Consider the following 27,844-nt stretch of genomic DNA (forward strand, 5'->3'; position numbering starts at 1 on the left):
TGACATACATGACATACAGATAGTCAGTACTGCTACATCTATACATTTATGACATACCAGATTTGCAAATCCAGTACTGTTTGTGATACAGAAGGAGTCAAGAAAAGGGAGTATATACATTTGACGTAGAAACTGTACATTGGAGGAGGTTGGGTGGGGGGGGTTGGGTACATTGGGATATTGACAACCATACTGGGTAATTTACATTGGAGGTGGTTGGGGGGGGGGGGGCGGGGGGGGGCGGGGGGCACACTGTATAAACAAGTAACACTGTACATTGAGGGGGGGGGGGAGGAGACACTGTACAAACAAACACAATTGTACATTGAACTATTGACAAAACCATACTAGGTAAATGACTGTACATTGGAGGGGGTTGGAATGATTGGGTTAGGATATTTACAGGGGCCAGTGTTTAATTGCAGTCTCCCGTAGGTGTCCCTTGAGAGAGGTTTTGAAAGTGGGTAGTGATCCACATTCCTTTACAGCTTTGGGTAGGGCGTTCCACATTGATGTGGCATAATTGCGAAACGTGTTTAGTCCCTTATTTGAGCCGAATCTGGGTTTAACATGATTTGTGGAGCTCCCTCTGGTGTTGTGATCGTGGTATTCACTGACCTTTGGGAAGTATTTTGACATGTACATGGGTACCTTGGTCGTGTAGTGTATCTTGTAGACCAGGCCCATTGCAAGTTGTTGTACTCTGTCGTCTACTCTAAGCCATCCTAGGTTGTCGAAGTGGGCAGGGGTGAGGTGGGTTCTAGGAGTAAGGTCAAGCAGTAGTCTGACCAGTTTGTTTTGAGATGTTTGTAATTTTGTTTTTAGCGCCTTTGAGGTGCTTTGGTACCATGAGGTGCAAGCACAGGCATCACCCACACTTTCACAATTTCCCCACGCGGAATTGTCTAGTTTTTTTTATTATTATTTATTTTCAATTTATGTTTGAAATAAATAAACGCATTCATTCAAGATATCTGGCCTCGCGCGGATCTCACAGCTGTGCCCGCACAGTGCAATACTCCAATTCAGCCATTGGGTGGGTGGCGTCAGAGCGCGGCCCTGAGAGCGCCGCTGGCTCTGCGGCTCTGCAGCTCCATACTATTGGACGTCTTATCTTGAGTGCTTGGCCAAATCAATCCGATAGGTGGCAGAAGAGGTTTCGTAGCCCGATACCATAATAATAAAAGAGAAGAAGAGTGGACTGGACGAACTGTGCAAAGATGTCGGAGTATTCCACGGTCCAGAAAGGTTCCCTCAAATTTAAAGGACTGGGAAACGTTTCAGCCGGGAAAAAGTAAGTGTTGTCTCTTCAATAGGAGCTTTTACTAAGATAACTAATTTTTTCATCGTCGAAATTCGTTGGTCGGATTGTCAGGCGGAGGCAACTGGCGAAGCTAACTAACGTTAGCCATCTTGCTAACAACAACCGATTTGTATGCGTCGCGTCCATTTCAGATTTGCTGTGTGTTTCCCCTACAAAGGCTTATTTATTATGGCAACCCACCACCATATCAAATTGATTGATTGATTTTATTTGACAATATATATATAAATAACAAAAGCACAGTCTGGATTACTGCCAAGGATGGACACAAAAAAGCTCATAGCTTAACTTATTTCCATTGTGGTCCTTGTAGGGGGGTATTACAAGTCAAGTCAAGAGTTTTATTTGTCACGGCATACAAGTATACAATGAAATGCGGGTGGTCTTGCCCGCAACGTTGCATATTGATTGATTGAAAATTGTATTAACAGATTGCAGAATGTGTACAATACAGTACAGCTCAATACACACAATTGTTAAGGGGATGCAGACCAGAGAAATACTTTCGTCTTGTTTACATCAGGGTCCCCCATTTTCAATTCATCATAGGTAGGGGAACAAAATGTTCAGACATGCATCATACAGACATAGTAAAGACGCATGACATCACATAGACAAAAAAACATGTAAAAGTGGTGTGACATCATTATGTTAACCTATACATGCACAGGTCAGGTCTACAAAAACCTAGGGGTTCGCAAAGACGATTTCAAACTCTAAATGGTAACAACTGATGATGTGTTAAAAAAAACTGAGCGCCTTCCAACCTAACAAGGCCACTGGCCATGACAATATCTCCTCCAAATTCCTCAGAGACTCAGCAGCCACCATCACCCCAATCATCACCCACATAATAAACCTCTATAAAACGGACATGTGTAACCGATGGTACCGCGAAGCGCAGTCATGAAGGGCAGGGGTGAGTAGCGGTGCTATGAGAAACTCACTCTCATCCTCAAAAGACAGATAGACACGTTGCAAAGCAGTGGATTCACCTCTTGGTATAGCGGTCTGTGTTGCTGCCTGCGGTGTGAGAGACCGGGGTTCGACTCCCACTCGGGGCATCGAAGTTTACGGTGACGTTGACACAACCGTTACAATGGTGCCGATTGACCCGGATGCCTTGGGTGGAGTGGAGTGAGTTTGAGAGGGTGAGTGTAACGGATGGTAACGTGAAGCGCAGTCAAGAAGGGCTGGGGTGAGTAGCGGTGCTATGGGTTAAACTCACTCTCGCATCCTCAAAAGACGCATAGACTTAGAAGTGAGTTCACCTCTTGGTATAGAGGTCTGTGTTGTTGCCGACGATGTGGGAGACTCGGGTTCGAAACTCCCTCTTGGCATCGAAGTTTAAGGTGACCCCGATGCCTTCGGTGGAGTGGAGTGAGTTTAGGGAGGGTGAGCGTAATGGATGGTACCGCAAAGCGCAGTCATGAAGGGTTGGGGCGAGTAGCGGTGCTGTGGGTTAAACTCACTCTCATCCTCAAAAGACAGATAGACACGTTGCAAAGCAGTGGATTCACCTCTTGGTATAGCGGTCTGTGTTGCTGCCTGCGGTGTGGGAGACCGGGGTTCGACTCCCACTCGGGGCATCGAAGTTTGAGGTGACGTTGTCACAACCGTTACACATGTACCAAAAGACTTCAAAATTGCGAGAGTGACTCCCAAAAAAGGCAGCAAATTAGACCCAGGCAACCACCGCCCTGTTTCTATTCTTACCTCCACCTCGAAAGTTATTTTTGTACAGGATCTCCTCTCTGACTAACAGGAGCACTCATTCAAGGGTTCTACGACTATGCTTGCACCTCATGGTACCAAAGTACCTCAAAGGCCCTAAAAACAAGGCTACAAACATCACAAAACAAACTGGTCAGACTACTGCTTGGCCTTACTCCTAAAACCCACCTCACCCCTGCCCATTTTGACAATCTAGGATGGCTTAGACGACAGAGTACAACAACTTGCAATGGGCCTGGTCTACAAGATACACTACACCACTAAGATACCCATCTACCTGTCGAAATACTTCCTAAAGGTCAGGGAAGACCACAACCACAACACCAGAGGGAGTTCCACAAATAACATTCAACCCAGATTCGGCTCAAACAAGGGACTAAACACGTTTAGCAATTATGCCACAATAATGCCACAAAAAACTAGAATTCACTCAGTAGAGTGGCCATTTTACCTTACATAACACTGTCGTACAACAACTAGGGGTGGAACGGTACGCATTCTAACAGTGTGTACCGAACAACACACACATGCCCCGAATCGTGGAGGGCGTACCGAACGGTATGCATTCGAACCATATACCGTTCGGTACGCCCTCCACCGGGCATGTGTGTATTGTTCGGTTATATAATGTTACGTTAGCTACGAGCTAACTAACTTTAGCCGCGAGCGAACTAATGTTAGCTGCAAGCTAACCGTGGAAACGCTCACAGAGAAGTGACTCCACGACACCAGTTCGATTAGTGGGGTAGGGGGGTATATTGACGAGGCTTGACAACGGAGGTTCAAAGATAACTGTTTGTGTTCAATAACGAGCCAGGAGACTAGAGCGTGTGTGTCAACTGCCTCTGCAACCCATAACATCCTGGTCCCTGCTGGGACGTACCAACTCTACACACCACTGTGGGGGGGGGGGGGGGGGGGTTATATTCCCCATTCTCTTGTAACATCTCCTTTTTTTTAAGATAACAACAGTTACAACATTCCTTAGTGCAAATTATTATTAATACAAGAAACCCCATAAACGTCCTTATTTAAAACCCTAATCATCTTTTCTGTGACTTTAACTTTTTGATAAGAAAGTCTAGTGCTGGTTGAGCATTATGCATACTTTATGTTGGCCTTTGTCTATAATGTGGCCACAAAAATGGAAAGGTTTAATAATTGTTTGTTTGCACGCAGTGCACTAAGTTAATACTTTGACAAATGTTGCCTATATTTTTCAGTCAGTTCGGTCTTTGTGTGCCAAACATTATTAAAGGTAAACCTTTTCTTTTTACCAAATAAATGAGAAGCATGTTTAAATCGGCAATGCCTCCCCTCCTGGCTCTTGCTTTACCAAAATCTCTCCTAGCTCTAACCTTCACTGTCAAAATAATGTGCCTGATGTCAAATGGCCTCATTCTAGTGTTGTCAAAAATATCGAAAAATCAATACATATCGATTCTGAATATTTAAAACGGTTTCAATACTCATTTCCCGAAATATCGATATTTAATTATTCATAAAAAAACGTATTTTGTTTTTGTATAAGGAAGTTGCATTGTTCATTTCAATACCTGTAATAGTACAGTAGTCCACACACACACATGTGCATTCAGTTAAGTCGGAATATGACTGTAATACAAACAGTTCAGTTTGTCAGGTACATGCAACACAGATTACAGTGTTTACATCTGTCTGCTTGAGAAAATAAAATACGGTACCATGTTCTGCAATAAAAATTATTGAAGTGAGATGAACAGTTATTTTTAAATGTGTGATCTAAAGATAAACAAAGGGTTTTAAAAGTGTTATATTTATCTTCTCTTATAGTACCAGAGAGAAGCTGAGGAGAATCAACCAGCAGCAAAAGCTAAATTCATTTATTTACATTTTAAGATTGAACCTTTTCCCCCTGTGTTATCGAAAATGGTATCGAATATCGATACTTTTCAAGGTATCGTATCGAAGTTCGAAATTCCAGTATCGTGACAACACTTTCAGTTTTTGCATGACTACGTCCTTGAGAATAACTGAAAAGTTGGATTATTTTTAAGCTATATATTTTATGTTGATGTATGGTATTTTTGGAGTGTTACATTTAAAAAAAAAAAAGTATACCGAACCGAAAACCGTAAACCTAAAACCGCGATACGAACCGAACCGTTCCACCCCTAACAACAACCATATTGTCAAGTTTGGTGTAAAGTAGAAGTCTTTATTTGTCATCAGATTAACACACTCATGCGATGGGCGAGCCACAGGAACACGCATACATGCACTGAGTCGCTGACTGAAATGTTCTCTGCACCTCCCATGCCGTCGTCCTTCCCCCCCAAGGGTAGCCGGGAGCAGACATGGGCTGCAGCATGCGCCGCGCCCAGGGACCAATCCAAGTGCTCCTGTCCGTCTTCGTCAGGGACGCGTCACGGGACAGCGTTAGCGATCTGTTGTGCATGTTTTTCCATTGGGTTTATCTTATCAGGAGGGGAAACCCTTTTCGAGCATGGGGAGAACATGCAAACTCCACACAGAAAGGCCCAGGAGATACCCCACCTGGGTGACTGGCAACACGGCAACCTGGTCCCCAAGCAGGGAATCGAACCCAGGACCTTCTAGCTGTGAGGTGACAGTGTTAACCACTATACCAAAGCATTCACAAGTATCACTTTCTGTTGACTAGGGCTGACCTTCGAAGCTTTTTTTGGCAATCGAAGCTTCAGGGCCGAGCTTCGATTTTAATTCGAAGCTTCGAGGAAAAAAAATATATATATATATATTAATTATTCAAAAAAAATATTATTATTTTTTTTATTTTATGTTGTGGGACTTGTACAGCACTTTGGTGAACTTTGTTGTTTTTAAATGTGCTCTATAAATAAAGTGGATTGGATTAATTAATTACCGTAAATCCTCAAATATAAGACGGGTCTTATATTTACCTCAGCTGCAAAGAGCACCAGGCCTTTTTTAGAGAGGCTTATATAAGAGGCAGGCCTTAATTTCTATAAATGACACTCATGGACATAATCCCTTCATTTTCAGACTTTTATTGCATTATTATTTTTTTTTTAATACGTACATTGTCTGTCTACATTTATTTAGACTAGCATTGGTATTTAAATATTGAGTGCAGTTGAGTAATTGTGGGATTAACGTAATTCACACACTGAAGTTGGAACTGTCTATACTAGGTTGTGGGGTCCGGGGACGGTTTAGCGTGTGGTACCTTCTCGACTTCCTCAGTTGAATCGAGTTGTTTACATGCAGTAGCTTTAGCTACTAACGTTATCATAGCATCATGGTCTGTAATGTGTCAACTGGACAACGCCAGCCTCGTCTGCCAATGCCATATAGATGGCGAACGCTAACGTTTGCAAACTAAGTCAACGTCATCCAGTTGACACCACAGATCTAGATATTATGACAACATTAGCTAGCAGCTAGGATCTAGATATTATGACAACGTTAGCTAGCAGCTAGCGCTAAAGCTAACCAGAGGGAAACGTTAATGTACGGTAGTCAGTGTAGCGGGAAGCAGCACTTGATTTCCATTGGAGTTTATCTCATTCTATATCAGGGCACGAAAAACAAACTTTTTTTTGCGACCTTCCTTTATCAGAGGTCCCTCCCAGCGTTTCCGTTAGCCGGTAATTACCGGTATTTGACCGGCAAAATCTGTTGAAGTCCGACATATTTAATCTCTCCGGTCTTAATGTCCGGTGAAAATAATTCCCTCTAAGCACAATTTGATTATTTGAATTGTATTAAAATAGGCTAAAATTAAATAGCCTATGCGATGAACGAAACAATCATTACATTTGTTTCATCGTTGCTTCTTATAATGACAACGACGTTGTCAGCGAGAGCTTAGTGCTGGGATTGCGAGTGCATGTGAAGCTGCAGAGCCGGAGCAGCAGCGGCACAGTGCAGTACTCCAATTTAGCCATTGGCAATTCAGCTGTTGGGTGGGGGGCGCTGCTGAGCGGTCCCCAGATAGAGCCAAAAAACAGCTGAATCTGCTGCTCTGCAGCGACATACTCTTTGCAAATAAGTCGTTGCGAGGTGGAGAGAGAGAGAGTCGTCACGCAAACCCACGATAATGTTGCCGTCTCTCTGCCAAATTTCTCAGTTCTTCGCTTGATATAATTAATACAAATGTCCAATATAACGGAATTCGTTAGCTCATAAAAATGTGATTATAACACACTGTTGTTTATTAATGTCGGGCGACTGCCCACAGACACCTATTTGATTTAAAGTCGGCAGCAGCACGGAGTCTCTGGACTTATTTTATTTGGAATATAATGACTGTATACGCAAAAGTAGCCTAGTTTTAAGTAAAAATATTATAAATCTACATGCCTTGATGATGTCATTCTTTTGTTTTGTTGTCATTCTTTTGCCTATCAATTGTTTTTAAGCTCAATAAACTCTGACCGGAATTTCTCTCATTTGACCGGTAGATTGAAATCTACCGGACACTGAGGCCGGCAACAATTTTTTCTAACAGAAACCCTGGTCCCTCCTCTATTTGAGGATTTACGGTAAGTAGCCCCTATCGTGACTGTGACACAGCCAACAAGGTTTCACTCGGCTGTAGGGCTGGGCGATATGACTATATTATATAAATATCGGGTACAGTTCATTAACGATACACTTTTTAAATGTATCGTGGATATCGTGATGTTTTGCCCTCGCGTTAGAGGCGGCTGAGATGAGACTAACAAGCGCAGTGCTAAATGCTTTCCTCTCCCTCTCGCCTCTCCCTCTTGCAGAAAAAAAAAGTCAGTCACACACACACTTGCCCAAATTACGTCATCTACACGCACATACACGCACGCAAGCGCACACACCTAGCCAGAGACAGAGAGGCGGTGGCTCGGTGCTAGGGATGCCCCCTGAAACCCAGGAGTAAGCGCCGACGTTAACGGTACTGCTATCGGTAAATTAGTCTATGAGCGGATTAGCTACGGAGCTAACAGAGTGTACCATCCATCTGCGACGCAACAGTGGCAGCAACAGTGGACACGGAGTAATGTTAACGTTATGTCGAGTTCATACTACACTACACGTATGAACTCGACATAACGTTAACGTTACTCCGTTTCCATGAAGTGTTTAATTAGCAGCAATCTGTTGTTGAAAATGTAACGTAAACCGGAAATGGAATGCGAGGACAGGAAGCCGTCATGAAGTCGGCTTCTGGACCTTGTAGTAGGGCTGGGCGATATGACGATATTATATAAATATCGGGTACAGTTCATTAACGATACACTTTTTAAACGTATCGTGGATATCGTGATGTTTTGCCCAAGAGGCTTGTGTCGCGTCAATCTGGTCCACACGTTGACACTTTTGAACAGCGCCGCCCCACACACACACACTACTGCATCAAAAGTTACTACTTATGATAACAAAGGCATTCGTTTTGTGGCATTAACTTTATATAGTTACACTTTCAATAACATCAGCGTATTTACATAGCAACGACCGAGGTCGACCTAGATATAGCAAGCATTAGTCGTTCATATCTCAGCCCGTGCTGACTCAGTTGTGCCCATTCTGCGGTCTGTTAATAACGTTTTCAATCAGACAGATGTATGGAAAGGCTTTTATTATAACATCCGTTGCAGTAAAATCATTATGCCTCCAGTCGTTTAGTCATCCTGCGTAGCTAAAAGCTAAACGTCGGCCGCGGCGAGCTACCGCTGCCATTGTTGTTGTCATTGAGCTCTCCAATGGCGGAAGTAAAAAATGAATACGCGCTTGCCGATTGGTGCTAAGAACAGCAGGGCGGGTGCAAGCGATGTGACGTAATTGGCAGACGCGACTGTCAATCAAAATGATTCTGTTTGCCGACTGAATGAATGAAAACATTATTAACAGATTGCAGCATGGGTACAATACAGTACAGCTCAATACAACAACAGTCAACAGTGGACTGGAGGATGCAGACCAGAGAAAGACTTTCGTCTTGTTTACATCAGGGTCCCCCATTTTCAATTCATAATATTTCATATCTAAATCATATAATATCTCATTGCTAAATATATGCAATATATAATCTAATAATCTAAATCTAATATATAATATAAAAATGCTAAATGCATGGGTATTTTATTTTGTCTTTAATGTTAGCTTGCAAACTCAAATACTGTCTTGGTAAGCCTCATAATGAATTGTTTGGGGAAAAAAAGAAAAACATCGTGATGCGTATTGTGTATCGCCGAAAGGTCAGAAAATATCGTGATATCATATTTAGGCCATATCGCCCAGCCCTACCTTGTAGTCATATATATTGTAGTCTTTAGTCTTATTAACTAAAAGATTTTAACAAAATAAAAAGCAGCAGCACTATTGGATAACTGAGTCATGTTTGCTATGTATTTCTTTCTTTAGGGGAGTAGGACATTTGTTTCACAGTTTTAGCATGATGTTTTATAGATGGCTAGGTTAAACACAGGTTTTTGTTTTTAAGAGGGGGGGTTTGATTTGATTGAAGTTTATTTCAAATATGCAACACAACAAACAAACATTAAGTACATCAACACCTCGTGTGTGTCTTTATGCAGATATTTATGCAGTTTTAAAGCACCTTGGCTTTGTTCTGAATGCACTTTGTTGTAGTTATCCTAGAGAAAAGAAAATGCACTTGACTTTAATGCACATTTTGTTGTATGCAAAGAGAAAATGTTTAAATTATACAATCTTTCAGCAGTCAGTCTGGAATTAATGTATGCATTCAAAAGTGCTGAATAAATGTTGTATGGGCCCATAGTGATTATTAATATTATTTAAGTTAAGTATGCCATAATCATGTATTTTGCCATAATCGGGTAGCTAAAAAAAAATTATATATATATTTATATTAATCATTTTCGGCCTTTCGGCATTCGGTTTTCAGCCAACTGTTTCCTATTTTCGGTATCTGTTTCTGCCAATAATTTCCCATTCGGTGCATCCCTAGACGACACGGTTGAGAAACCAGCAAGTTATTAGGAACTTTACAGGGCTAGGACAGGCCACACACACACACACAGAGAGAGAGAGTGAGAGTGAGAGAGCAGTGTCTGTCCAGAGAAACAGTAGTCTATATGCTTCCAATTAATTGAAATTCACTCAAGTGTCAAACTTCAAGCAATGCATTATGCTTGCCATTACGAGTTACTTACTGAGGTGAATCATTTTCACTTTAAAATATTTTGGGAAGATTACTGTAGACTTGAATTTCCACAAGGGGATTAATAAAGTAACACTTGACTGTAGTTCAAAACTATTGTTGTGCCTCACACACAATTTACAATTCACTCATGTTTTCACCACTGTCTTGGAGTTGTACATGACGGCGACGCCACACAAAACATTAATAAGGCTATGCCTATGCTGCTATGACTAATGTGTTACCAAGTTGGCTAATTTAATTGTAATCATCTGCTTTTGTAGGTGCATTGTCTGATATAATTATGAATTATAAATTAAATAGAATATAATTGTTTGCTTGATAGACGAAGGTTGCAACATAATTAAGGGATGTCCCGATCCGATCACGTGATCGGAATCGGCGTCGATCACGTGCTTTTCAGAGTATCGGGGATCGGGAAAAAATAATAATAAAAATCGGCAGTCAAAAAAAGAGAATTTTTATTCAACAAACATGACCATGTCCACGTCTTAAACTCATACGGAGGCCTTAGTTTTGGTTTTAAATTACATATAATATATCATCATTAATGTATTTATTGTCACACAGAGCAGAATAATTTTCCACAACAAACACATTCCCCTTTAATTTTCACCGTTGCAACAAACACCCCTTTAATTTAGACGCTACACGCTACACGCGGCTCGACCACAACAACAACAACACGTCGCTCCCGAAACACGGTTAATATCCACTGACTTGAGCAGCTAGACTTAATGTTAGGGGTGGGAATCACCAGTTTCATCATGATACGATACGATATCGATTCTTTGGACAACGATACGATATTTGCCGATATCACAAAGTCTCTCACGATACAATACGATACGATTAGATTCAGGTGCCTGCGATCGATATGAGATGATATCATATGCCCATTTAACACAATCAGTAACATTTAGATCAACAAAAAAAAGGTAATGAAAATATCATTTGACATTTGTATTTTTGAGCTCTTCCAGACATTTAAAGGAAAATCAATCTATTGTTTTGAATACAAATAGACCTCCTGTTCACTGTAAAGTGCCACGTTTTTATATATTGAGCTTTAAACTTTAAGCTAAATTTTTTGGAACTTAAAACTCACAACCTCCCTCTCCCAAACCGTTCCTACAACAATTTGTTGATGTTGCATGATCATGTATAGGCCTACATTTATTATGTATTATATTGTTTATGTTTAAATAACATTTAAACATCAAACTCCTCTGACCTCATCTGGTCTTTCCAAAGACGCGCGCACACACACACACACAGAAAGGGAGAATGCTATGCTGTAACATCTACACACACGGAGCTACTGCTGTTGTTCTTGGGCGGATATGAGACTCGCCACAGGATTTTCAAAATAAGAGTATCGATATGAATCGATCTTATTACATCGCATCGATCCGATTCGATTGTTGATAATTACATCGATGTATCGATCTGGATCGATGTATCGTCCCACCCCTACTTAATGTCAGAGGTTTGGAACTAAGCATTTAAAAATAGAAAGTCAAGCCAGTTGCAATGTTTGCAAGGAGGACAGCCGGCTGGAGGCGAAGTTTTCAGACTAACTTTTGGAGGATAACGTTACGTGACTGAGGATGATCGTCGGCGTTTCAGACCAGAATGGACCATTACGTAAGTCGAACACTGAATGTATACTAATGTGCAAACATATATTGAAACTTTTAATATTTCTCATATGAAGCAGAAGCACATTTCTCAGGGTGAATGTAATAACAAACGCCTCCGCGCTCGCGCCCCGGATATAGGCAACAGATGGGCTTGTCTCGCTCCACCAGTTTCTGACAAATGCGTCAAAATTGATTACTAATGTGAAAGATCGGATCGGAAACGATCGGATCGATAGATATTTAAAATCACATGCTCGGGATCGGATCGGAAGCAAAAAAAGGCGATCGGGACATCCCTAATAATTATGTAATGTCATGTCGTTGGCTGTGAGAGCAGCCCCACTGCGCAGCCGAGTGAAACCTTGTTTGCTGCGTCACAGTCACGAAAGGGGCTACTTAATTAATTAATCCAATCCACTTTATTTATAGAGCACATTTAAAAACAACAAAGTTTACCAAAGTGCTGTACAAGTCCCACAACATAAGATTAAAAAAATAGTTAATAGTTAAATTATTCTGTTACAGCTACAACTGGGCTATAATTTATACTATAGCTACTGTCCATCAATGTCTTCCTTTTGAATTAAATAGGTTCAGGAGAGAGATGTAGAGAGGGAGAGAGAGCGAGACACACGAGCCATATGAAATCTATTTTTATTATTTTCCAAATTCCATTAAATTTTTTCCCAAATTCCGTTTTTTCCATTTGAATATTTTCAGAATTCTGTATTTTGCCTTTTACGCCCATTTTACCATCAGAAATAGCGTCTAATAAGTGGGAATGAATAAATGTCCACAATTTAATAAGATATAAGTCCATTTAATGTTTTTAAGTGCTGCAACTCAGAAATACAGTTCAATTTTACACAGTATTTTTCAAATAATATTGTGACAAAATAAAAATACACATTTCAAGTGATCACAATGTCAGTAGCCTAGCTATATATATATTCTATTGTGATGGAATATAGTAATGGGATGGGGAGTAACTTCCTCCAGTTAAATGCAAAAAAAACGGTGCTGATCGTAGCAGCTGAAAAGACTGCAGCTAGAGTGGCCACTCACTTGGGGTCCCTTAAAGACAACATACATCCCCACCTGAGAAACCTGGGTGTTGTGTTGTGGAATAAAAAGTTGTCATAAACTCTTGATATGCATGAAATGAATATGGCTTTGGATACACAGTCAAAAGTGATTTATTTATCATATTCTGCAGAATACAAAATGGTGACGACAAGTCAAAGCAGAGCACACAAAATGCTCTACCCGAGTTGCACACTTGAATGAACATTTGAATACAGCTTATATAGGGTAAAAGTGGGCAAGGTAACATGATAGTGTATTGATCCAATCACATCCAATACATGCACGTTTAAATGAGTCCCATCCGAGGAGAGCAGTGGTGTAATGTTTACACAGGGCCAATACAGGGGGGTGTACAAGTGTGTCATGTCATCTTGAAGTCATGATGACAAAAGCAGTGATAATAGTGGTATGATTCTGAGGGGCAGACAGGGTTTATAGAAATGGCTTTGGGGACATGATAACACGAAGGTGGGGGCAGTCAGCAGTGTACGATTTGGGGCCAGTCAGCTTGTGCAAACAATGGCTTGTTTGCATAAGCGAACCTTTGGACGGACAGACAGAGTGTTTATGGTCTGAAATGGAATATATCTAATTGTGAATTTTGTACATTATACATGAGATATCATACATAAATAATTTTCCCTCACAGTTGTCTTCGACCAGGCCATGAACCTAGACAAACATGTCAAAACACTTGCACGCACCTGCTTCTTTCACCTCAGAAACATTGCAAAACTACGCACCATCATATCTCACTCTGAACTAGAACTGTCCGTGCATGCTTTTATTTCCTCTAGGCTTGACTACTGCAACTCACTTTTCACCTGTCTCACCAAATCATCCACAGACAAACTACAAATGGTCCAAAATGCTGCAGCCAGGCTACTCACAAGGTCAAAAAAATCATGTCACATCACTCCCATTCTGGTATCCCTGCACTGGCTCCCGGTACACTATAGAATTCACTTCAAAGTCCTCACTTTCACTTTCAGAGCACTCTACGGTCAGGCCCCTATCTACCTATCTATCACTGAACTCATCCATCCCTACACCAACACCCGCTCACTCAGATCTGCCGATCAGCACCTCCTGGTGGTCCCCAGGTCCAGGTTGAAAACAAGGGATGATCGAGCCTTCGAGGTGACAGCACCAAGGCTCTGGAACGCTCTCCCCCTGGACCGGCAAACTGCCCCCTCTGAAAACTCTTTAAAAAAAAAAAAAACTAAAAACACATTTGTTCAGACAGGCCTTTGGTCATACATAGGCACTTTTTCTTTTTCTTGTCCTCACTGTTCCTATAGTTTTGTTTTAATTAGTGACTCATGATTTTATCCAAATTCTTTTATTCTACTTTTTCTATCTGGTTTCACTGTCTTTTTAACTACTGTCTGTTGTTGTCATTTATTTCTGATTTTGTTTTATTGTGTTTTTATATTAAGCTGTAGTGTAAAGCACCCTGTGCATTCGTGCTGTGAAGGGTGCTATATAAATAAAAGTAATTCATTCATTCATTCATAATGCATAATTTATGCACCTTTAGTTTATTTCATTTATAAAGGACAGTGTAGGCCTACTGACAATCATTTGCAAATACTGTAGATGGGTGCACCAGATTTAGCAAGAAGCTATAATTTCCATCTATAGTCCTATGTACTGTAACGTTACATAGCTATTTAAAAGGGACATGCGTTGCTATTCCTAGCACTATTTGGGCAACTTTACACAATTCCTGTGAGTCTATTGAAGACATCTGTAAGGTTTTTTTAAATGCATTGTTTTATATTTCTAATCAAGTACTCAAAACCATCATTTTTCAGCTTCAAGATTTCAGGCTGTTATGGCCTGGCTCCGCCCATATGCAGAGGGAGAAAAAAAGAAAGACAGGCAGTTATTGACAAGGCCCCCTCTCTCCCTCCCTCCCTCTCCCTCTCGGGTGTGCCCCGCGGCAGCTTGTGGGGGGGGGGGCCTCCTTTCCTCCCTCTCTCTTCCTTTTTTTCCCTCCCTCACTCCCCCCCCCCCCCCCCCAAGTGCTCCCGAATGCTCTCTATCTCTCTCTCTCTCTCTCTCTCTCTCTCCCTCCAGAGTGCATGCAGAGTATGAGGAAGTGGTTTCCACTCGCTGTGTACAGTCAGTCTAGGTAGATTGTGGGCGGGCATTAGCTACAACCACAGAGCCAATCACATCACTGTCTGCTACCCAGAGCCTGAGTAACGTTAACCTCGTTCCCTGGTAAGCCTGGTAAAGCACTACGGCCGAAAGTGGGAATCAGGTAGGAAGTCCCGCCCCTGAAATCACGACACTGTGCTCATGAAAATGTATTCCCCCCAGAAACAACCTCGTTATCGCCTCCCTCGACAGGCTGACAGACCTGCTTGTTGTTTGTTTCGCTGGGGACCATAAACAGATCAGGGGGTGCCCGGAAACCGGAAAGCCTGTAGCCGGTATTTCTGTATTTCCAATTCACATTTTAGGAGGCATAGCTTTACCAGCCTAGAGTAACGTCACGCAGGCCTTCAAATCAGGATGGCCTAATTTACTGGAGCAGGAAATGATCTGAGCTGAATCAGAGCAATCCGCCAATATGGTATTTAGACACTAAAACACATTGATACTAACTCCTATTACTATAATACAATGCTAGAGACTGAAAAATGACATTTATAATGCATGTCACATTTAAATCACAATAGTGTCAGTGATTAGCAGTGGTGCAGTGGCAAATTGACAGTAGGTCAAACGCTCCACGCGCGCATGCACAGTTTTTTTTGGCACAGATTATTATTTTTTTTGCCTTGAAATAGAGAAGCTGAAAAAGGTAGCAGCGTATGAAACTTTTGTATCACAAACAGTACTGTATTTGCAAATATGGTATATGTCATAAATGTATAGATGTAGCAGTACTGTCTATCTGTATGTCGTGTATGTCATATGTTATGATGAATTGAAAATGGGGGACCCTGATGTAAACAAGACGAAAGTCTTTCTCTGGTCTCCATCCCCTTAACAATTGTATGTATTTAGCTGTACTGTACCCATTCTGCAATCTGTTAATAAAGTTTTCAATCAATCAATCAATCAATCAATCCCGCAGTGCAATACTCCAATTCAGCCATTTGGTGGGACGGTCATGTGACCCAAATCAGCCAATGGAAGCGAGGGTCCTTAAAGTGTGGGTCCTTAAAGTGTTGCGGTCCTGAGAGTGTTGGTGCTCTCGTCCTGCAGCTGGATACTATTGCCTCACAGCGCGGCCGTCAGCGCGCGGCCCAGAGAGCGCCGCTGGCTCTGCGGCTCTGCAGCTGCATGCTTCTCCGGGAGTCCGGTTGGATAATGCCATGTAAAAAGTCGCATGCCTGACATATCGGCATGTAACTCGAGAACCGAGGCACGGATTTTGGCGATCCAGATGGCATTCGAACGGCAACGAATAGCGCTTTATTCGGTCATTTATATGTTCGGCAAAAAATGCAGCCCCGAGCCTTCAGATGCTCGCAAAGGGCCGTGAAACTGAAACTGAAAAACAGTGAAACCCCGGACATTTAGATGAATTAATAAACCCCCCCCCCGGACGCCCCGGACAGGGCGTGAAAAGAGGACATGTCCGGGCAAAAGAGGACGTTTGGTCAGCCTACTCTACCTGTGCTTTTGTTATGTAAAAACGGTGGCCGCGGGCCGAGCCGGTACTTAGTTACAACGAATGGGAACAGCGGATTTTTGTGTGCGTGACTGCGCGTACACGCGGGAACATATCCGTGCGCGATTGCGCGTACTTCAGCCTCAGTGACCGAGGTAAAACGCCGTTATACCGCGTTATACCAGCACTGCACCACTGGTGATTAGCCTCGCCCTCTAGCTGTATCTATTGTGATCACCAGAGATCATCGTTAGAGAGCTGGTGTGTTTTGGGAAGCACAGTCCTTGTTCCATCCTGACATGGCTTTTGAAGTGATATTCGCATGTGTTTTTGCGGGTCCAGTCCACGGGGTATGTTGACAGAATTTGCAAAACACCTTATCGACTGAAGCATACAAGTCATTAGGATACTGCTCTGCTCTGAATTTAGGGCTTAGTGGGGAATTTCTTCCGACGTTAACGACGCACCGAAGCAGCCAGACGCTTTGACATTTCTCCGTGTTGTGTGTAACACGCAGCAGTCCCCGCCTCCCTCCCTCCTTGCAACAAACGTTCCACCCAAAAACGGAATTTCAGTCCAGATTAGGACAAATTCTGCAATATTCCACGTTTTACAGCTGATTCCATTTTTATTGGTAAATTCCGTGATTCCGTCCGCGATTCCGTGAACGCGGATTTCATATGGCTCTATAGATATTCTCACCCCCCCTGTCAGGGGCTTTTCTTGCCCCCCTTAACTGCATTTTGAGGGCATTTGGTCAATTTTCGAGGGCATTTTGCCCCAAGCCCCTGTTAATTTCGAAGCCTGGTCCAAACACTTGCTCTGATTACGGTTAGGTTAGGTCTAAAGTTAAACATGTTGTTAGGGTTAGGTTAGGTCTAAACGTGTTAGGGTTAGGTATGGTTAGGTCTAAGCGTGTTGTTAGGGTTAGGTCAGGTCTAAACGTGTTAGGGTTAGGTCTAAACATGTTGTTAGGTTCTAAACTCAAATCAAATTTATTTGTAAGGCCAGACAACACATGGGCCGGACACGTCTTCTTTAAACAAGTCAAGAAGAAACATCACAATAAGTCAAGAACAAAACAAGAACACCATAAAGTCAAAAAAAAATTAAATAAATGCAAAATAAATAAATGCAACACTCCCAGACATACCCCACACGAAGGTAAGGAAAAACTCACTAAAACCTAGCAATAGGAAAAAATGCACCACAGGCAATGTGGAGGAGAGAAACCTTAGAAGGGCCATTCAAGGGGGGATCGCCCTTCTTAGATGTCGGTGATGGTAGTGTTGCAATAAAACAGGTGAACAGTTGGTAGGCATGCACTCATGTGCGTAGTGAAACACAGATAAGTGCATGCGATACCAACTGAACATTTTCAAAGATTAAAAATGGAGCTGATGGCGATAGCAACTGAACATCTTTACATTTTTTAAGATTAAAGATAGAGCTGATAGCAACTGAACATTTTTGAAAGATTAAAGATGGAGCTGATAGCGGATCTATTTGAGGCGAAGGGGAGGCGCAGAGAGGGTCACATCCTCCCGGTCTTCATCACGGGACGTCCAACACTCCGAGACAGCCACTCACAGGGAGACGGGACAGGCGTTAGACAGTTTGCGTGATTGTGATGGGCGGACATAACAATAGATACAAGTGGTAAGCATATATGTGAATAGAATATAAGTACTTAACCCAGCAATGAACGTCTGAACCACGTTCAGGGCTGTACAGTGCTACGAGGGTGTAGCATATTGCCCCTAAAAATAGCCTGTGCTAGTAGAAAAAAAGATTTGGGGGCACCCTTGCTAGTACTGATTTCAACCCTTTCATTCGTATTTCACTCCTTTTTTTCGAGGAATTTAACTAATCTTGTTGGCCGTTTTCTATATCTCTCCTCCCTCGGTCTCTCCGTCTGCCCGAGGGGGCTGTTACTTACACACTTGCTATCGTTAGCAAGTAGTGTTGTCACGATACTGGAATTTCGACTTCGATACGATACCTTGAAAAGTATCGATACTTTCGATACTTTCAATACAAAAAAAAAAAAAAAGTATAATTTTTTTTTTATTATAATAATAATAATAATTTTTTTTTTTTTAACAAATTTTGCTTTTGTTGCTGGTTGATTCTCCTCAGCTTCTCTCTGGTACTATACGAGAAGATAAATACACTTTTAAAACCCTTTGTTTATCTTTAGATCAGAGAAAGAGAGAAAGAGAGTGGCTGCTGGAGATTTTAGGTCTACTGAGCGCACCTTTCTAAACAAGGGTACTTGAGAGAGAGAGAGAGAGATATGCTCGGAGCATTTATTAACGTTACATTTTCAACAACATTGCTGCTAATTTGACACTTCATGGAGGCGGGGTAACGTTGTGTCGAGTTCATGTGTGTACTGGTGTAGGATGGGCTCCGGCTCTGCTCGACCTAACGTTGTTAACGGGGTAGTTGTGTCGAGTTCATGTGTGTACTGGTGTAGGATGGGCTCCGGCTCCGCTAGACCTAACGTTGTTAACGGGGTAGTTGTGTCGAGTTCATGCGTGTACTGGTGTAGTGGGCTCGGCTTGACGTTACTCCGTTTCCATGAAGTAATAGGTGGCCAGCTAGCTAGCATTAAGCTAACGGAGGAACGACAGCTAACGTTAGCTAATAATAGCGTTGTTTACAAACTGAAGACAGGGCTGCGCTGCCCGGCTGTGAGGGGGAGGAGGGCAGCAGCTTGTGTCTGTTGCTCTGAGCGAGGAGGAGGCGGAAGGGCAAGGCTCTGGCAGCGCGTCTGTCTGTCAACAACTTGCGGGAGCAAGCCAGCTGGTACCGATACTGCAGAAAGTATCGGTACTTCGGGAAATGAGTATTGAAGCCGTTTTAAATATTCAGTATCGATACTTCGATATTTTTGACAACACTATTAGCAAGCTAAGCATGCATAGCGCGACCCGTGTAACGTTAAGTAACTTGTGTTCCGCTGGGAAAGACCGGTCATCACTGCATACAACTTGGTTTAATCCAAATATCCATTCAGAAACTTTGTATTATGAAATAATTCTGGGATGTCTGACTATTTCCCTATGCCTTGTTTGGTGCGAGTTCAGCTGACACTGTTGACACGCCCACTACGCAAAGCGTGCGCTCTCACACACACACACACACACACACACACTGCCACACACACTGTTCCGGTCATGCATCCACTCAACTCATGGAAAATATATCATCAGGCTATTGTTCTAAAAGTATCTAGCTACTAATAAAATGTTTGAACCGTTTTTAACAGCTGGGTATTGGGTGGGACATTCTGATTTAAGAACTTTCTAAATAAAATAGAAAGTCCCAAAATAGTTAATTTATCTGACTGCTTGTATTAATTGATAAAAAAGTAGCCATGTGCAGTAATATAGTTATATAAAAGAATAATAAAGCAATGTCGATTATGTTCTTAAAGGGGACCTGCATTGCTATTCCTAGCACTATTTGGGCAAAATTCCTGTGAGTCTATTGAACACATCTGTAAGGTTAAAAAAAAATATATATGCATTTTTTTATATTTCTTATCAAGTACTCAAAAGCATCATTTTCCAGCCTCAGGATTTCAGGCTATTTTTGGATGGGCTCCGCCCATACTAGCAGAATGCTTTGAATGACAGCCACCCACCAAATAGTTCTGGCCATACTACTCTACTAACGCCAAAGTGAACCTAATGCACAAATAGACCTGCCGCGATAAGCAATAAATCGATTAATTGCCGCGATAATTAAAATTAATGCAATGATTTTGACGGGCGCGATTAATTGCTATTTGCGCGTTTGTTTTAATGAGGCGGAACCAGTCCAGTACCCCTCGTCAGTCACTCCGTGTGGGGGGCCGCTGGCCTTACTACAGAGCACAGCACGGGAGCTCCGTGGGGCACTAGCAACGCCACATATAGCTTAACTACATTTCTCAATAGTGTTGCTCCTTTTAACCAAATAGCGTTCTTGTAGTGTAACGTTAGCTATTTTTAGAGAAGTAGTTACTCGCTACTGCCCGGAGAAACTGGACTGCTAAATAAAGATTAAAGATCTAGTGTTGATGCTCATTCAATGCCAACAACATTAGCTAAATAGCTAACAAACGAAATACAACGTATAGCATAGCTACAACACAGAATAACGTTAATACAATTACATGCATCATTGTTTACAATGAACGGGTGGGACTAGTCAAAGGACTGGACACGGGGACAAGTTAAACATGAATACATTTATTATAACAGGTAATCGAGTTGCGCTCCCGTGCCTACGCACCACAGGGCTATTCTATTCTATACGGCTTTGACGCTTCCTCCTCATCGTTGATTGCCTGTAGTAGCTGCATCTAACGTTAGTAGCTAACGTTAAAACTAACCTAAAGTTAGTTGCTCACCAACAATCTCAACATTTGTTTTATCATTAGCTCAAAAACACAGAACCGGACGAGATGCTGCTACTAGGATAATAACAACAATACTTCCGCTCCGGTCGGTGGGCTTCAAAATAAAAGTCTAAAACCGGAAAAGACGGAGCGGTGGGCTTCAAAATAAAAGTTTTGGGAAATAAATTTCTAAAAAAAAAAATCTCTAACCGGTCGCAATAATATCGCTTATCGCGATATTTTCGGGGGCAATTAATCGCCCAGCAAAATGTGTTATCGTGGCAGGCCTATGCACAAACGAATATGGCTCAAGCATACGTTTTCGATACAATACAATCCACAAAGGGATGACACCGAAGCAGGTACCCGGTCCCATGCCATACGATTTTGGGAAAACAAATGCCCGGAAGAATAAGATTGCTCTCCCAATCCGTCTAACACACACACACACACGGCACTTGTACTAACAACGTTAGTTAGGAACATAATCATTCATTCGCAATACACACAAGTAGGTCTACATATACAACGAAGCACAGAGCTAAGAACGTTAGGTAAGCTAGCTTGCTCTCTCAGTCCGTCTAACAAACACGCGCACACACACGGTGCTTGCAATAACGTTAGACTGTCTTGGCGCACACACACGGAAGAGTACCGTAATACACAAACGGATGAATGAACAAGGTCCTACTGCTAATTAACTAATTACAACGTACTGTATGTACTTACTGATTCAATGCTTTCTTTCGGTCTCAAAGACTTACAGGCTAGTTCCCTTCTTCTTTAGCAACAGCCAGGAAATCACGGAAGCATAAAGTCCCTCGTCTTTGCAAAAATCCAAAAAACGAACTTGGTCCATTGCTGGCGAAGCACGACATCCTCAGGAAAAATGTGCAAAGACGTATTGCAGCTTTGCAGCCAGGAACAGCACATGGCCTGCGTGTTTTGCTCATATTAATTACGACGTTAGGCTAAGTCACTGCACTTCTTTGGTCTGCTCTAGGTAGATTGTGGGCGGGCATTGGCTCCAACCACAGAGCCAATCGGATCACTATCCGCTCCATCCTCTCCTCGTTACGTCACGATAATGGCATTTGTTTAATGACAACTTTTGCCACACAATGTTAGCCTGATACAAGCTGGCTGCAGTAGCTGGTGACGACAACACACCCCAGGCACATGCAGGCACATGAACTGTCAAATGGGAAAAGCTATAGTGTCAAAGAAAGCTACGGTAATGTAGTAGAAGCCGGACGGCCAGTGTAGAGCAGCCACGCAGTGACCGCCTGGACACGTCTAGTTTTTTACCAACCCATTTCCAGTTCCGCGATCTGATTGGCCACTGACGTTTCTGGTCGTGTGACATGTGCGGCCAATCGTGTGACGCCTGTTTCTATCACCGGTTAAGCTTAGGCACTCTTTCGAAGTTGGTTAAGGTTAGACTTTGTCTTAGAGCAGGGCGATAGAACACCAGCCCTGATTCCAAACTCTAACCTTAACCAACTTCGAAAGAGTCGCCTAAGCTTAACCAGTGATAAACTAGACGTTAGGTAGTTTGCAGGCTGTACGAGGCGGAAATGGGCAAAGACACAGGCGTCACGCGATTGTGCGCACATGTCACATGACCAGAAACGTCAGTGGCCAATCAGATCTCACCAGAAACGTTAGTGGCCAATCAGATTGCAGAACGCGAACACGGAACTGGAAATGGTTGGTAAAAAACTAGACGCGTCCAGGCGGTCACTGCGTGGCTGCTCTACACTGGCCGTCAGGCTCCTACTACATTACCTTAGCTTTCTTTGACACTATAGCTTTTCCCATTTGACAGTTCATGTGCCTGCATGTGCCTGGGGTGTGTTGTCGTCACCAGCTACTGCCTGGACGCTGCTATCAATGGGGGATGACATGGGTGAGACCCGTTTGTGGTCAGGGCTTTAGATACTAGAGGTGTAACGGTACACAACCACGGTACGGTACGTACCTCGGTTTTGAAGTCACGGTTCGGTACGTGTTTTCGGTACAGTGGGGGAAAGTTTGGCTTTCCATGTTCCACTCAGGGGTGATGTAGTGTGCAGTAACTAATTGTACTTGTAGGGCTGTCAACGAATATTCTATATTGAAATTAATAATCGAAAAAATTAAATAATAATTATTATTTATTAGATTGTGAAAAAAACAGCCCCGTCGGTGGGCGGTCGTTAGTGGTTAACATACCGCTGTATTCGTTCGGTACACAGCTGTTCGGTACGGTATGGTACACACTGAAACGGTTTGTTCGGTCTAAATGCAAAAACACTATATGAAAAAGAAAAAAAATGAGGCTAGGCCTTGCCGGCAATTCAGCAACCACTGTTCTTTAAACTTTGCGCTATTCTTTATTCTGTACCAGGAAGAAAAAGAAGGATAAGGAGAGGAAGCAACGCCTCGAGCAGCAGCTCAACACCAGTCAAATGGAAGAGGAGGAGAAGAACGATAAAGGATATGATCAAAGGACACCGGCTCAAATGGCTTTTGACAAGATGCAAGAGAAGAGGGTAAGTAATACTTTTTATTATTATTATCTGATCTCCATGGCACACTGGGAACTAGGGCTGTACCGAATAGTTGGAAGCTTCATTCATAACGTTGACATTCAAATTAGAAATCAACATTAGTCTTCATTCTGTTTGAACCAATGGGGGTTTTCTTCACAGTTGCAGATAAAGATTAGGCTACACTAATATTATACTATTATAGTATATGACTCGTCATAAAGATTTAAATAAAACATTTATCATTAATCATTAATGATGTAGCCTATCTGCATCCGCTCGGCGCTCCATCAAGACGTCACCATCACTTGGATTATTTATGTTGACTAAACTGATTAGTTATATTCATAAAGTTGATTTACATTTTTTTTTAAAGACAAATTTAATCAGATGAATCACTTTATTCAAATTGAGTATTTAGTTTGAGGATAAAAAAAATATATATGACATTTGGTACAGCCCTACTGGGAATCCATTTGAGATCTGTAAACAAAATTTAAACAAAGGTGTCACCTCGCCACCGAAAACCAAACCAAGAAAATGTTCCATTCTCAACTTGATCTCTAGTCTACATTAAAGAGGCACTTCGCCGATTTTCAACCTTTATCCTATCATTCTGTTGTGAGGAGTACATGTGATAATCTGACATGTAACTCACCAATGTCTTCGGTGTCTTAAGAGCTCAGCCACACCAGCCCCCCGAGAAACTCTTGCTGCGTGACGTCTCAAGAGAGGAGAGGAGACCTCTAGTGAACTGCAGACACTATTATCACCCAGAGGAGAGCAGACCTCTAGTGAACTACAGACACTATTATCATCCAGAGGAGAGCAGACCTCTAGTGAACTACAGACACTATTATCACCCAGAGGAGAGCAGACCTCTAGTGAACGACAGACACAGATGAGAGCAGACCTCTAGTAGTGAACTACAGACAGAGGAGAGCAGACCTCTAGTGAACTGCAGACACAGAGGAGAGCAGACCTCTAGTGAACTACAGACACAGAGGAGAGCAGACCTCTAGTGAACGACAGACACAGAGGAGAGCAGACCTCTAGTGAACTACAGACACAGAGGAGAGCAGACCTCTAGTGAACTACAGACACAGAGGAGAGCAGACCTCTAGTGAACTACAGACACAGGAGAGCAGACCTCTAGTGAACTACAGACACAGAGGAGAGCAGACCTCTAGTGAACTACAGACACAGAGGAGAGCAGACCTCTAGTGAACAACAGACACAGAGGAGAGCAGACCTCTAGTGAACTACAGACACAGAGGAGAGCAGACCTCTAGTGAACTACAGACACAGAGGAGAGCAGACCTCTAGTGAACAACAGACACAGAGGAGACCTCTAGTGAACTACAGACACAGGAGAGCAGACCTCTAGTGAACTGCAGACACAGAGGAGAGCAGACCTCTGGTGTCTGTAGTTCACTAGAGGTCTGCTGTCCTCTGTGTCTGTAGTTCACTAAATCAAATCAAATGTATTTGTAAGGCCCGACAACACACGTTAATGTCCCCATGGGCCGGACACGTCTTCTTTAAACAAGTCAAGAAGAAACATCACAATAAGTCAAGAACAAAATAAGAACACAAATACCTATAAATGCAACACTCCCAGACATACCCCACTGGTCTGCTCTCCTCTGTGTCTGCAGTTCACTAGAGGTCTGCTCTCCTCTGTGTCTGTAGTTCACTAGAGGTCTGCTCTCCTCTGTGTCTGTAGTTCACTAGAGGTCTGCTCTCCTCTGTGTCTGTAGTTCACTAGAGGTCTGCTCTCCTGTGTCTGCAGTTCGCTAGAGGTCTGCTCTCCTCTGTGTCTGTAGTTCACTAGAGGTCTGCTCTCCTCTGTGTCTGTAGTTCACTAGAGGTCTGCTCTCCTCTGGGTCTGCAGTTCGCTAGAGGTCTGCTCTCCTCTCTTGAGACGTCATCCGGAGGAATTTCTCAGGGTGCTGATGTGTTCTGTGATAACCAAGTTGCAGAGTCATGAATTTAACTAACTAACTCTAGGAAACTAACCTTTCCTGGGTATTTATCTCACTGAAATGAATGGACCACATAGTCTACATAGCTTGTGTAACTGAGGGGTACAATTCCCTGACTGTATTAAATAAGTATGGTATCATTAAACCACTACTGTCTTATGTACATTACTACTGGCCATACAGTACACAGGTATATGAGATGAACACCTCCACAATGACACGGTTCCACACAAATCTTGGTTAGAATAATATTTATTAGCAGCAATAATAGTATATTACATTACTTTACTTAGAGTCGCGCTTGTAAGGCGAAGAATGTGCGTGAATAAGTCAAGAGCGTAAGTCCATTAGAATATTACGCAGGAGATAATGAATACCACCTGTATCTTAGGAATTATATCTATGGTACACTAGTAGGGCAGCGGGAGATACTAGTAGGGTCCCTCCGGTTGTAGGCCAGCAGGGGGGACGACTTGTCGGTAACGAAAGTCTGGGTCAACGAAGAATAAGGAGACTCCAGGTACAGGAGACAGTGCAATAATCTCTTGATCCGCAGACGAATAACAGCTATTCTCCGGTATGCAGCTCCGCATGGAAGAAAGCTAGCCAGCCTCAGGCGTCCTAGAGGCGGGCTCGACGTTGCTCCTCACAGGGTAAATCCCACACAATTGTGGGTGTAGACGATTCTCCGCTCCATCAGCTACAGGACCAAAGCAAATATAATCCAGCCGAAAAGGGCTATGCAGTCATCGGGTAGGTTATCCAGTGTACATATCCACACGGTCCTCGTCTAGGGCTCCTCGGATGACGGCACCAGGTTAAGCCGCCCAGCCTGGATAAGCACACTAGCTGGTACGAGGAAGCGTTGGTAATGCTGGTCACTGTAGAACGGTAGCCGCACGATACACTATACATAAATAGACTATTACTGAAATAATAGAATAGGTCGAACTCGACGGTACAGCGTTAAACTCTGATACTTCAGCTATCAATTCGCACGCGGTCTCAAGGCTCTATTTTGGGGCAAAACGGGCCCAACTTCACAGCACGTTGTATCGTGGTGTGAGGCTTCACTTATTGGGTAACTCTACTTCTGTATTCACCTGCGCCGTATTTATACGTTAGGTGAACAAACTAGTACCAGCCTTATTTCTGTCTCATATTCTTGCGCAGAGCCGGTCATGTCCAGGCATGTCTTTGGCGGTGACTTTGAACTAGACCTTGGGGGTATGGCAGTGGCGCCTAAGGGACCGCTGTCCAATAGGAGAACGAAATATTATGGTCTGTACTAGGTAAAGGGATATTCCGTGTATATGTACAAAGAATACACAAGGGATATCAGACGATATACAAATACTATACAATATATATCAAGTAATAAATATATATATTCGGTTTAATCTGATCCTTCGTAACAGCTTGTGTGTTTTCCTTTCTGCAAAGAAGATATACTTTCTGCAGAGATATCCTTTCTGCTAAAAATATATATCCTTTCTGCATAGAGATGTAATAATTTCTACAAAGAGATATCCTTTCTGAAAAGAGATGTCCTTTCTGCAAAGAGATGTCCTTTCTGCAAAGGGATATCCTTTCTGAAAAGAGATGTCCTTTCTGCAAAGATATATCCTTTCTGAAAAGAGATGTCCTTTCTGCAAAGATATATCCTTTCTGAAAAGAGATGTCCTTTCTGCAAAGGGATATCCTTTCTGCAAAGGGATATCCTTTCTGCAAAGAGATATCCTTTCTGCAAAGAGATATCCTTTCTGCTAAGAAGATATCATTTCTGCAAAGAGATATCCTTTCTGCTAAGAGATATCCTTTCTGCAAAGAGATATCCTTTCTGCTAAGAGATATCCTTTCTGCAAAGATATATAATTTCTGCAGATATATTTTCTACAAAGCTATACTGTATCATTTCTGCAAAGAGTTGCCCTTCTAATATTAAACTTTTTTTTTTTTTATCCCAATCTTTTTTCTTCTAGAAAATGGAAAGGATTTTGACTAAAGCATCCAAAACACACAAACGCAGAGTTGAGGTAAGAAAACATGAACTGTCAAATGTAAAAATAATAATGATTTATTGAAATGCTTTAAATATGGCAAATAATATCAGTAAATAATAACCGCTGTAGACTATAATTACCATATCATTTATTTGTTTGTTTGTTTTCAGGATTTCAATCGCCACCTGGACACCCTGACCGAACATTATGATATCCCCAAAGTCAGCTGGACCAAATGAAACGGAGCTGGCAACATTCACTTCTGGTTTATTATTTCTTTGGTTTATTTCAGACTGATTGTGGTCCAAATTGTTGAACCCCCCACCCCTATTAAAGTTGGCTATCATTGCTATTT

The 27,844-nt window shown here is 42.3% G+C and overlaps 1 protein-coding gene across 1 annotated transcript; it reads left to right on the forward strand.

Moving 5' to 3' along the window:
* The first annotated feature begins 1,189 nt into the window (after positions 1–1,189).
* fam32a (family with sequence similarity 32 member A) lies at positions 1,190–27,844 on the forward strand. Its single transcript, XM_084310085.1, has 4 exons — positions 1,190–1,294; positions 23,360–23,504; positions 27,469–27,522; positions 27,660–27,844. The coding sequence occupies exons 1-4, from the start codon at positions 1,221–1,223 to the stop codon at positions 27,726–27,728; spliced, it is 342 nt and encodes a 113-aa protein (XP_084166211.1). The 5' UTR covers positions 1,190–1,220; the 3' UTR covers positions 27,729–27,844.

Source organism: Notolepis coatsorum (assembly GCF_963971535.1).
Source record: "Notolepis coatsorum genome assembly, chromosome: 3".
Classification (NCBI taxonomy): Eukaryota; Metazoa; Chordata; class Actinopteri; order Aulopiformes; family Paralepididae; genus Notolepis; species Notolepis coatsorum.

Coding starts and splice junctions, on each gene's coding strand:
- fam32a (XM_084310085.1), top strand. CDS start 1,221: ATGTCGGAGTATTCCACGGTCCAGAAAGGTTCCCTCAAATTTAAAGGA. Junction 1,295..23,359: donor AACGTTTCAGCCGGGAAAAA/GTAAGTGTTGTC, acceptor ATTCTGTACCAG/GAAGAAAAAGAAGGATAAGG. Junction 27,523..27,659: donor CACACAAACGCAGAGTTGAG/GTAAGAAAACAT, acceptor GTTTGTTTTCAG/GATTTCAATCGCCACCTGGA.